Source organism: Oreochromis niloticus, linkage group LG7 (assembly GCF_001858045.2).
Source record: "Oreochromis niloticus isolate F11D_XX linkage group LG7, O_niloticus_UMD_NMBU, whole genome shotgun sequence".
In the NCBI taxonomy this organism is placed as follows: domain Eukaryota; kingdom Metazoa; phylum Chordata; class Actinopteri; order Cichliformes; family Cichlidae; genus Oreochromis; species Oreochromis niloticus.
The window spans coordinates 57577129-57588913 of NC_031972.2; the positions used below are offsets into that span (position 1 = coordinate 57577129).

The window sequence follows — 11785 nt, forward strand, 5'->3', positions numbered from 1 at the left end:
TAACCTATCCCCTCAAACTGCATGTCTTTGGACGGTGGGAGGAAGCCGGAGTACCCGGAGGGAACCCACGCAAACACGGGGAGAACATGCAAACTCCACACAGAAAGACCCCTGCCTGATGGTGGAATTGAACTCAGGACCTTCTTGCTGTGCGGCAACAGTGCTAACCACCGTGCTACCGTGCTGCCTTTAATTTAATACCTTTAATACAATGGATCTAAAACTTTTTCTGGCACACCCAAGTTTAAAGCTTCCTCTTCCTTGTTATACTTCTTTTTTGGCTGCTCCCTTTGTGGTCGGTATAGCAGATCACCTGCCTCCATCTCATTCTATCTCTAGAATCATCTTCTGTCATACCAGCCCTATGTCCTATTTGACTACATCCATGTACCTCCTCTTTGGTCTTTCTTTTCTCCTCCTGCCTGGAAGCTCTATATTCAGTATCCTTTGTCCAGTACATCCACTATCCCTCCTCTACACATTTGCAAACTATGTCAGCCTTGCTTCTCTAAATTTGTCTCCAAACTGTTCAAACTGAACTGTACTCATTTCTAATCCAACAAAAATCTTAGCTGAAGCCAAAAAAAAGTGTCAAACACCCACAATATTTATCAGTCACAAACAATGAAAAGGTCAGTAAAATAAGATCATTAAGCTCTTCTTTGCCTGCCTGTAGGTGTGTATTAATACCTGAATATGAAGTTACAGGGAAAACCCTCTTATAACAGGAATGGTACGTGGACAATATTTAAGTGATGAGACGTTTTCCATTTATCTCTAGCTGAGCCATGGAGGCTAAACTAATTTTGAAAGGATGAGCAGCTGGCCAATCCCCCGCCATGCTTATTTTAGTCACTGAATGCTTTTGCAGATAAAGCAGGCAGTGATTGGCAGAGTTGTGTATCTGTGTCCTAAACGTTTGGGGCTCACAGCACTTTGGGCATCTTTACCAACAAACTGATTAACAGGGGATCTAAATTTCCAGTTTAACTAAGAGAAACGATGGAAGAAAACAAGAATGAGGTAAGAAAGTCATCTTAAAAGTCATTGTAATATAGTACAGAAAGCATTTAGGGATCTTCAAATGTCCTTTTAGTTGAGTTACTTTTTTCTGTGCATGTTGTTGTTTGCATGTTAAATGGGAGCCTTAAGACTTAAATAATAATACAGCTTTAATGTGTTTGGCAGAGCAGTTGGCAGTCTGGTTGGCCATGTCTGTAGTTATTTTTAACACATTCAAGTGTTTCGGTTACACACATCTCACTCAGCAAGATAGCCTACTTTCTATTCTTGTTTAAAACTCACTCAGAGGGCTTTCTGTAACAAATTTAATACAGACTTTAAGCCACCAAATAACCAAATCAATATTATAATCTTGGAACAAGGTAAAAGGTATTGTCCTATTTAAATGTATATATTTAATCTCATTTTCACTAACATTAAAAGTTACCCCCCTCTCTTGTAGATAGGAAAGAGAGCAGAAGATGAAGCTCATGTTCTAAATATAAACCTGACACGGGATACTGAGGTTTCCCAGTCACCCTCCACTGTTATTGTTGAAGGTATGTTGCACATTCATCCTGTCTCTGTGGTGCATAGATTGCATGTATTCGTACTTTGTTATAAAGTTAAGTTAGAAAATGTTCAACAAATTATTAATAATAAATTCCATTAACATGTCTTTGTGTTGAAGTATATAAAAGAAGGATGCTTCTCCCAAGATCAGTTTGTTTCATATGTTGATTAAAATGCCTTAGATAAGCTTAAATAACTAGTACAGTGTTAGTTTTTAACAGTGTAAAAACAGTAGATTGGTTTTAGAAAATCCTCAGACATATAATTTTGTGATCTCTTCAGTGTACAATACAAATTAGGTTTCCCTTATTCTTTCTCACAGGTTAATTTTTCTAAGTAACAGCTAAAAGTGTAAATACCTTTCTACACACACACACACACACACACACACACACACACACACACACAATGTAAATAAAAGCTGAGAAATATGCCAATGATGCCTCTTGTACATCGTCTTATTATCCTTTAGGAGATACCTATGTCATTTACACACACACACACACACACACACACACACACACACTCACACACACATATACATATATATATAGTAATTATAGCTTGTTATTCTGCACTACAGGCCAGCCTTCTTCTGCTGCAGAAAATGGAGAAATCAGCCCAAATGTCCAACCCGCCCCCATCACAGATAAGGAAAATGCTATTAAGCCAAAACTCCAGATTACTTTTACCACATTCACTGTCAAGAATGGTGAAGAGTTAAAAGTAGAGGTCCCAGTCTTTGGGAACCCAGCACCAAAAGTTGAATGGAGAAAAGATGGCCAGGGAGTAAAAGAAACATCAAGGCTAGAGATTTCAACCACACCGTCATTAACAGTCCTTCATATCAGACATGCTATCAGGGAGCACTCTGGTCAGTACTCTGTCACTGCAGCCAACAGTGCTGGAAAATATACAGGGGAAATCACCGTGGTTGTTCTTGAAAAGCCAGACCCTCCCACAGGACCTGTCAGGATTGATGAAGTCAGTTCAGACTATGTTACCATCTCCTGGGAGCCACCTGAATACACAGGAGGCTGTCAACTAGACAACTATGTAGTGGAGAAACGGGAATCTACAAGTATGGAGTGGCAGACTGTTTCTGCAACTACAGTAAGAACCACAATCAAAGTTACCAAGTTGAAGACAGGAAGTGAATACCAATTCAGAGTGTTTGCAGAAAATAGATATGGAAAAAGTACTGCAATCACATCACCCATTGTAGTTGCGCAATATCCATTCAGTGTTCCTGCTGCCCCAGGCACCCCCTTTGTTTCCACTGTTACAAAGTACAGCATGGTGGTTGAATGGGAGCCTCCAGTCAGAGATGGAGGCAGTCCTGTCATTGGCTATCACCTTGAACGCAAAGAAAAGAACAGCATTTTATGGACCAAACTTAACAAATTTGTTATACCTGATGCTCGCTTCAAAACAAGTGGGCTTGAAGAAGGTATTGAGTATGAATTCAGAGTTTTTGCTGAAAATATTGCAGGGCTCAGCCCATCTAGCAGGATATCAGAATGCTATGTGGCAAGAGACCCCTGTGATCCACCTGGTAAACCTGAAGCCGTTGTCATTACGAGAGAGAACATTACACTCCAGTGGGCAAAGCCCAAGTATGATGGTGGAAGCAGTATTACAGGCTATGTTGTAGAAAAAAAGGAGCTCCCGGATGGCAGGTGGATGAAGGCAAACTTTACGAATGTTATTGAGAATCAGTTCACAGTCACAGGTCTGACAGGAGGACAAAGTTATGAATTTAGAGTAACTGCTAAGAATGGGGCTGGTGTTTGGAGTCCACCTTCAGAAAGTGCAACCATCATTGCACAGGATGTCATTGAAGGACCCACTGCATCAGTTGATCCTAAATTCAAGAGTACTATAGTTGTTCAGGCTGGAGAGCCATTCGTCATTGAAGCTGATTACTCTGGAAAGCCTCTTCCAGCAGTAACATGGTTGAAAGAAGGAAGAGAAATCGACAAAGTCACACCAAGAATGGAGATCAAAACCACTCTCACACATACAACCCTGACTATCAGGGACTGTACACGAGCAGATGGGGGACACTTTCTCTTAAGCCTCACTAACATTGGTGGAACTACTTCTGTCCCAGTTAATTTGAAGGTCCTGGATAGACCTGGTCCTCCTGATGGACAGCTGAAGGTAAAAGTTATCAGTGCAGAGAAATGCAGTCTTCACTGGAATCCCCCCTTAAATGATGGAGGTGCAACTGTTTCTCATTACATCATTGAAAAAAGGGAGACCAGTCGTGTTACATGGACAGGAGTTGAAGCTCATGTTGAAGCTCTCAGTTACAAAGTAACAAAACTGGTACCTGGCAAAGAATATGTATTCAGAATTGCTGCCGTGAACAAATATGGTGTTGGTGAATTTTTGGAATCAGACCCCTTAATTGCACAAAATCCTTTCACACCACCAAGTGCACCTTCTACACCTATAGCTACAGCTGTGACTGGTGACTCTGTAACATTAACATGGGAAAGGCCTGAGACTGATGGAGGTTCAGAGATTGATGGCTTCATTGTGGAGAAACTTGACAAAGAGGGTGTCAGGTGGACTAAATGCAACAAGAGAAGACTAAATGATTTGCGTTTCCGATGTACTGGGCTCACAGAGGGGCATTACTACCAGTTTAGAATACTTGCAGAAAACGCAGCTGGTGTGGGTGCTCCCAGTGATCCAAGTGAATATATAAAAGTATGTGAAGCTACTTACCCGCCTGGTCCACCAACCAACCCCAAAATGACGGACTATTCTAGCAGTACTGTGTCTCTGACTTGGTCAAAACCAATCTATGATGGAGGAGCCACCATCAGTGGATATGTAGTAGAGATGAAAGAAGCAACAGATGATGAGTGGATTACATGCACACAAAGCGCAGGTGTAGAGGACACAAATTACACTGTCAAAAGACTGAGAGAAAATGCAGAGTACAATTTTCGTATTCGCGCAATAAATGCTGCTGGAGTTGGAGACCATGTGGATCTACCTGGGTCTGTGGTTGCAGCCGAAAAAGTAGAGGCACCAGAGATTGAGCTGGACGCTGCCTTGAGGAAGATTGTCAGCGTTCGAGTCTGTTCCACTTTACACCTCTTTGTTACCATCAGAGGAAGGCCAGAGCCTGAGGTTAAATGGTCAAAGGAAGGTGACACCCTCAGTGAGCGAGCTCAGATCGAGGTAACAAGCTCCTACACTGTGCTACTCATTGAAAATGTCAACAGAAATGATACTGGGAAGTATGTGTTGACGGCTTCGAACTGCTGTGGCTCCAAGTCAGCATTCATCAATGTGAAAGTTTTGGACTCTCCCAGCGCACCAACAAACTTGGAGGTAAAGGATGTAAAGAGGGATTCTGTGTCCATCTCCTGGGAGCCACCTTTGATTGATGGAGGAGCAAAGATTTCGCACTACGTTGTAGAGAAGCGAGAGGAGACTAGAAAAGCATTCACAAGCGTCTTTAGCAACTGCATGAGGAATTCATATAAGATCGACAATTTACAGGAAGGATGCTTCTATTATTTTCGTGTCCTGGCTGTGAATGAGTTTGGCACTGGGCTGCCAGCAGAAACCACAGAAGCTATTAAAGTCTCTGAGGTGCCCCTGCCTCCTGGCAAGATCACACTCAACGATGTCACATGCAGTAGTGCAAGACTCTCTTGGGAAAAGCCAGCCCATGATGGAGGAAGCAAAATCACATGTTATATTGTAGAAATGCAAGCTAAGGGAGATGACACATGGACAAAATGTTCAGAGAGTAAAGCGCTCGATGCAATTATTGATGGCCTGACAAAAGGAAAAGAGTACTTCTTTAGAGTGTGTGCAGTGAATGAGAAGGGAAAGAGTGAGCCAAAATGCCTGCTGGCACCTGTGATAGTAAAGGATACCAGTACTGAGCCTATGATCAGTCTGCTGTCCAACACATTCAGTGTGAAGGCAGGAAATGATTTAAAGATCGATGTTCCATTTAAAGGGGTACCACCACCAACAGCAACCTGGAAAAAAGACGGCAATGCACTGAAAGAGACAAGCAGAGTAAATGTGAGCACATCTGACACGTCATCTCAGATCATTATCAAAGATGCAACCAGGATAGATGTTGGTGTTTATGAGGTGACCCTGACCAACTCCGTTGGAACCACCTCTGCTCAAATATTTGTTAATGTTTTTGAAAGGCCTGGTCCTCCAGCAGACCTCAGTGTTGATGATGTCAGTGCTGACTTTGTGTCTCTGTCATGGCAGCCTCCACATTACACTGGTGGATGTCAAATCACTAATTATGTTGTTGAGAAAAGAGATACAGGCAGTACATTATGGCAGAATGTATCAGCTACAGTTGCAAGAACGTCAATCAAAATTTCCCGTCTGACACAAGGCACTGAATACCAGTTTCGTGTTGCTACAGAGAATCGCTATGGAAAGAGCCAGTTCACTGAGTCAGAGCCTGTTGTTGCTCAGTATCCCTTCAAGCCACCTGGCTCACCACCCAATCTTCATGTTGTGCAGGCCTCAAAGTCTGTTATGGTCATTGCTTGGAGCAAACCGGAGAGTGATGGTGGCAGCCCTATTATTGGGTACCACATTGAATGCAAAGATCAAAGCAGTATTCTGTGGAAAAAATTGAACAAAAGCCCAGTGACGGAAAACCAGTATAAGGTGACAAGTGTTGAGGAGGGTCTTATATATGAGTTCCGGGTGTGTGCAGAGAATATGGCAGGTGTTGGACCCTGTAGCAAGCCATCTGACCCTGTAGCAGCTAGAGACCAGTGTGACCCCCCAGGCAACCTCACTGTCACCAATATAACTAACACTTCAGTAACTCTCTTGTGGGACAAGCCAGAATATGATGGTGGAGCTAAAATAACTGGTTACATTGTTGAGCGCAAAGAACTGCCTGATAGTTGCTGGCTTAAGTGTAACTTCACAAACTTATTGGACACCTTCTTTGAAGTGACTGGCCTCACAGAGGGTGAACAGTACAACTTTCGTGTTATTGCAAAGAATGCAGCGGAGCTCTTCAGTCCACCCTCTGAAACAACCGGACCTGTCACAGCACAGCACAATGTAGAGCCACCCAAAATTATCTTGGAAGACAAATTTCAACAGGTGGTGGTTGTCAAAGCAGGAGACCTCCTAAGAATAGAAGCTGTCATCTCAGGCCGCCCCAACCCTACAGTGTTTTGGCTGAAGAATGGTAGAAATATTGGCACCACAGGACGAGTTGAAATAACTGCAACAAAAACGCATACCTCTCTGCTTATCAGAGAAACTGTTAGGAAAGACTCTGGGCAGTATACTCTTACTCTCCAGAATACAGGGGGTACCACATCTAAGGCTATCACCTGCAAAGTACTAGACAGGCCTGGTCCACCTGCTGGACCCCTCGAAGTTTCTGGACTTTCAGCAGAAAAGTGCACCCTCTCATGGGGAACTCCTCATGAGACTGGTGGGGCGGAGATCATGTACTACATTGTTGAGAAATGTGAAACCAGCCGTGTTGCCTGGACCCTTGTGTATGGTGACATGATGTCAACTACTTGCAAGATAACCAAACTTCTCAAAGGAAACGAATACCTGTTTAGGGTGAGGGCAGTCAATAAATATGGTGAGGGTGAGACTTTGGAAAGTGACCCAGTCAAGGCCATGGATCCTTTTACCATCCCATCTTCTCCAACAGATGTTGAGGTCACAAGTGCAACCAATGAAGCAATGACTATTTGCTGGAAGACGCCCGCCTCTGATGGTGGCAGCCGCATTAGCGGTTACATTGTAGAGAAAAGGGAGAAGCAGGGTATCCGTTGGGTCAGGGTCAATAAGAAGCCAGTCTATGACCTACGAGTCAAAGCCTCTGGTCTGCATCCGGGATCTGAGTATGAATTCAGAGTCTTTGCTGAGAATGCTGCTGGGCTAAGTGAACCAAGTTTGCCATGTCCACTCACCTTGGCAGAGGATCCAAAGTTTCTTCCTTCCCCTCCAGTAAAGCCGACTATAATTGATTCATCCAGATCTTCAATCACTCTGTCATGGAACAAACCGGTGTTTGACGGTGGAGCGGCAGTTACAGGGTACAAAGTTGAATTCAGAAAATCAACAGAAGAAGACTGGACTGTTGCTGTTCAGAACACAGATAGGACAGAGTTTACAGTAACTGGACTCACATCGGGGACAGCATATGTTTTTACTGTCAGATCCATAAATAAAGTTGGTATTAGTGAGCCTAGCCCAGAAACAGACCCCGAAGTAGCTACAGAGCGAGAGGAGAAGCCCGAGATTCACATTAACCCTGAGATGAGAAAGACTCTGCCTGTTAAATGTGGCAGCTCCTTCACATTGATGGTGCCTTTCACAGGCAAACCTGTTCCCAGTGTGTCATGGGGGAAAGCAGATGTTGATCTGCGAGTCAGAGGAATGATCAACACCACGAGCTCTGCCACCTCTATCACAGTGGAACGAGCAACACGTGATGACTCTGGCAAATATACTGTCAAACTGCAAAATGCTGCTGGAGCTGCCTCTTTGACCCTAAATGTGAGGGTTTTAGATTCACCTGGTCCCCCGGCTCATATAATAGTTAAAGATGTGACTAAGAACTCTGCCACTGTTACCTGGGACATTCCTGAGAATGAGGGAGGGTCTCCCGTGAAGAACTACCTTGTAGACATACGAGACATCAGCAGAACGGGATGGATAAGACTTACTGACAAGTGTCGCCGATTGTCTTACAAGGTGTCCGACCTGGAGGAGGGAGGAATCTATTTCTTTAGAGTCACAGGAGAAAATGAGTACGGGATTGGGGTTCCAGCTGAGACCAGAGAGGGAACAAAAATGACAGGTAACACTTAAGATTAAACACACCATCAGCTACAAGAATTCTTTGGCAAAAATTCATGTTAAAAGTTCACCTGCACACTTTTACTTGCTGTTTTACCTCTGTTTTTGCTTTAGATACAACAGACTGGGAGACAAATCCAGGAGCCTAGCTTGCCCCACGTTAAGATAATCATCTCCTGAAATTTGGAGAAGATATTCATCGGGTTTTTTTGTTTTCTTTTTTTTTTTATAAAAATAGAATACATTCAATTTTGTTTTAAGATGTTCTTTGTCGATTGAGTTCAAATCAAAACATATTTTGTAAAACTTTGAAAAAAAACCCAAAGGCAATAAAAAAAAGTTATTATTAATAGCTCATGCTGGTGAACAACCATTCTGATGAATTATGATGTATCAGTTTCTAACTTTATGGTTCAAATGTCTTTATTTATGTAAAGGAAAACATTTTCAGGCAGCACACAAAAATTCAGAGACTCTGGAATTCTGCATTGCTTAACGTTATCCCTGCTGGGATAAAACACATGCAGATATGTTTTTGTCTTTTGCCTGACATGAGAGTCAGAGTATAACGAGTTGACAAGTTAGTCTCATGTCCCCGTACTTTTCTGTCTTTTGTTTGGGGAAGTAACCTGATCATATTTATGCCAAAGATTTTTTTTTTCTTTCTGAACATGTCGGACAAACATATATGTATGCTTTGGGTTGACTTGAAAAATTCTCTCACCTATGGTATTTATGCTGCTGACAAAAGACAAGACAATATTACTTTATAAGAGGTAGGAAAACCAGCAAGAACACTTTTAATCCCAAAACCATAGTTGTTTGTTTTTTATTTTACTATTTCTGGAGGAGTTTAGAAATGGTTAAAAAAAAGAACTGACACATTAAAAGAAATTCTGTTCTGTATTAAAAATACAAAAACAAATAAAAAAAAAACATGAAAAAAGTAGATTTGTCCAGGTCAGGGTATACACCAAAGACGGAGGAGAAGAAAACATAGAGGTAAATTCAGATTCACGATATGAAGGACCTATGTTTTATCATCTGAGAAGGGGTCCCCTTCACCGAAGAAGCAAAAACACAAAGAAAGGAGACAACAGAATAAGCATCCTCAAGCCCCATCTCCTGAACTGAAAACACATGAAAACATGGATAAATGTGCTTATTTATTTCTGATATTGTCACAATTTCTTCTAGTCAGCAGATTTGACATGCAATCCTGTTGTGTCCAGACAGATGACAATACAGTGGCTTGCAAAATTATAATTAATATTAATATTCGGCCCCCTTGAACTTTTCCACATTTTGTCACATTACAGCCACGAACATGAATCAATTTTATTGGAATTCCACATGAAAGACCAATACAAAGTGGTGTACACGTGAGAAGTAGAATGAAAATCATACATGATTCCAAACATTTTTTACAAATAAATAACTGAAAAGTGGGGTGTGCGTAATTATTCAGCCCCCTTTGGTCTGAGTGCAGTCAGTTGCCCATAGACATTGCCTGATGACTGCTAATGACTAAATAGAGTGCACCTGTGTGTAATCTATTGTCAGTACAAATACAGCTGCTCTGTGACGGCCTCAGAGGTTGTCTAAGAGAATATTGGGAGCAACAACACCATGAAGTCCAAAGAACACACCACACAGGTCAAGGATAAAGTTATTGAGAAATTTAAAGCAGGCTTAGGCTACAAAAAGATTTCCCAAGCCTTGAACATCCCGCGGAGCACTGTTCAAGCGATCATTCAGAAATGGAAGGAGTATGGCACAACTGTAAACCTACCAAGACAAGGCCGTCCACCTAAACTCACAGGCCGAACAAGGAGAGCGCTGATCAGAAATGCAGCCAAGAGGCCCATGGTGACTCTGGACGAGCTGCAGAGATCTACAGCTCAGGTGGGGGAATCTGTCCATAGGAGAACTATTAGTCGTGCACAGCACAAAGTTGGCCTTTATGGAAGAGTGGCAAGAAGAGAGCCATAGTTAACAGAAAACCATAAGCAGTTTGCCACAAGCCATGTGGGGGACACAGCAAACATGTGGAAGAAGGTGCTCTGGTCAGATGAGACCAAAATGGAACTTTTTGGCCAAAATGCAAAACGCTATGTGTGGCGGAAAACTAACACTGCACATCACTCTGAACACACCATCCCCACTGTCAAATATGGTGGTGGCAGCATCATGCTCTGGGGGTGCTTCTCTTCAGCAGGGACAGGGAAGCTGGTCAGAGCTGATGGGAAGATGGATGGAGCCAAATACAGGGCAATCTTGGAAGAAAACCTCTTGGAGTCTGCAAAAGACTTGAGACTGGGGCAGAGGTTCACCTTCCAGCAAGACAACGACCCTAAACATAAAGCCAGGGCAACAATGGAATGGTTTAAAACAAAACATATCCATGTGTTAGAATGGCCCAGTCAAAGTCCAGATCTAAATCCAATCGAGAATCTGTGGCAAGATCTGAAAACTGCTGTTCACAAACGCTGTCCATCTAATCTGACTGAGCTGGCGCTGTTTTGCAAAGAAGAATGGGCAAGGATTTCAGTCTCTAGATGTGCAAAGCTGGTAGAGACATACCCTAAAAGACTGGCAGCTGTAATTGCAGCAAAAGGTGGTTCTACAAAGTATTGACTCAGGGGGCTGAATAATTACGCACACCCCACTTTGCAGTTATTTATTTGTAAAAAATGTTTGGAATCATGTATGATTTTCGTTCCACTTCTCACGTGTACACCACTTTGTATTGGTCTTTCACGTGGAATTCCAATAAAATTGATTCATGTTTGTGGCTGTAATGTGACAAAATGTGGAAGAGTTCAAGAGGGCCGAATACTTTTGCAAGCCACTGTAAGCCAGCTAAACAACAACAGTCGACTATAAGCTAATATTATGGTACAGTCTAAGTGTTAAGTTTCTGATCTCCCTTGGTTGACTAAAACAAGTTTGTCATATTATAGCAGCCACCATAGTTACAATTATGCACTTGGATTGGGAGGGGTAAGAAAACAGAATTCATTTGATTGCAATCTACAGACATCTAGTGGTGAGATTTTACACACTCTTACTTTAAAGATCACCAATTAACCTAACCCCACTGATTGCTGCATGTCTTTGGACTGTGAGAAGATAGTAGTAGTCTCCCTCATACTGAATACTCATTCAGTTTCAGATAAGTCTCGGTTTATATTAATTTAAGCAACTTTCAAAATCTACTGAAAATAAATAGTGATGTTTTTTGCAAATTAATCTTTTTGATATCTTTGCTTAAATACACTTAAAATAATAATTTAAACAACTACAAAGAGAATAAATTAAGCCTTTGTGAGCTAAAGAAACAATTTATTTATTTATTTTT

General features: G+C 42.0%; 1 protein-coding gene across 1 annotated transcript; it reads left to right on the forward strand.

Annotated features, from left to right (window-relative positions):
* The first annotated feature begins 64 nt into the window (after positions 1-64).
* LOC100709677 (titin) lies at positions 65-9739 on the forward strand. The gene is made up of 4 exons (XM_003440507.4): positions 65-1023; positions 1466-1562; positions 2159-8425; positions 8539-9739. Exons 1-4 carry the CDS (start codon positions 1003-1005, stop codon positions 8571-8573), a joined length of 6420 nt encoding a protein of 2139 aa, XP_003440555.1. The 5' UTR covers positions 65-1002; the 3' UTR covers positions 8574-9739.
* Positions 9740-11785: the final 2046 nt, after the last annotated feature.

Bases quoted from the DNA above. Each gene is read 5' to 3' on its own strand.
- LOC100709677 (XM_003440507.4), top strand. From the start codon at position 1,003: ATGGAAGAAAACAAGAATGAG. The intron at 1,563-2,158 runs GTATGTTGCACA...TCTGCACTACAG, and splicing joins CTCCACTGTTATTGTTGAAG to GCCAGCCTTCTTCTGCTGCA. The intron at 8,426-8,538 runs GTAACACTTAAG...TTTTTGCTTTAG, and splicing joins AGAGGGAACAAAAATGACAG to ATACAACAGACTGGGAGACA.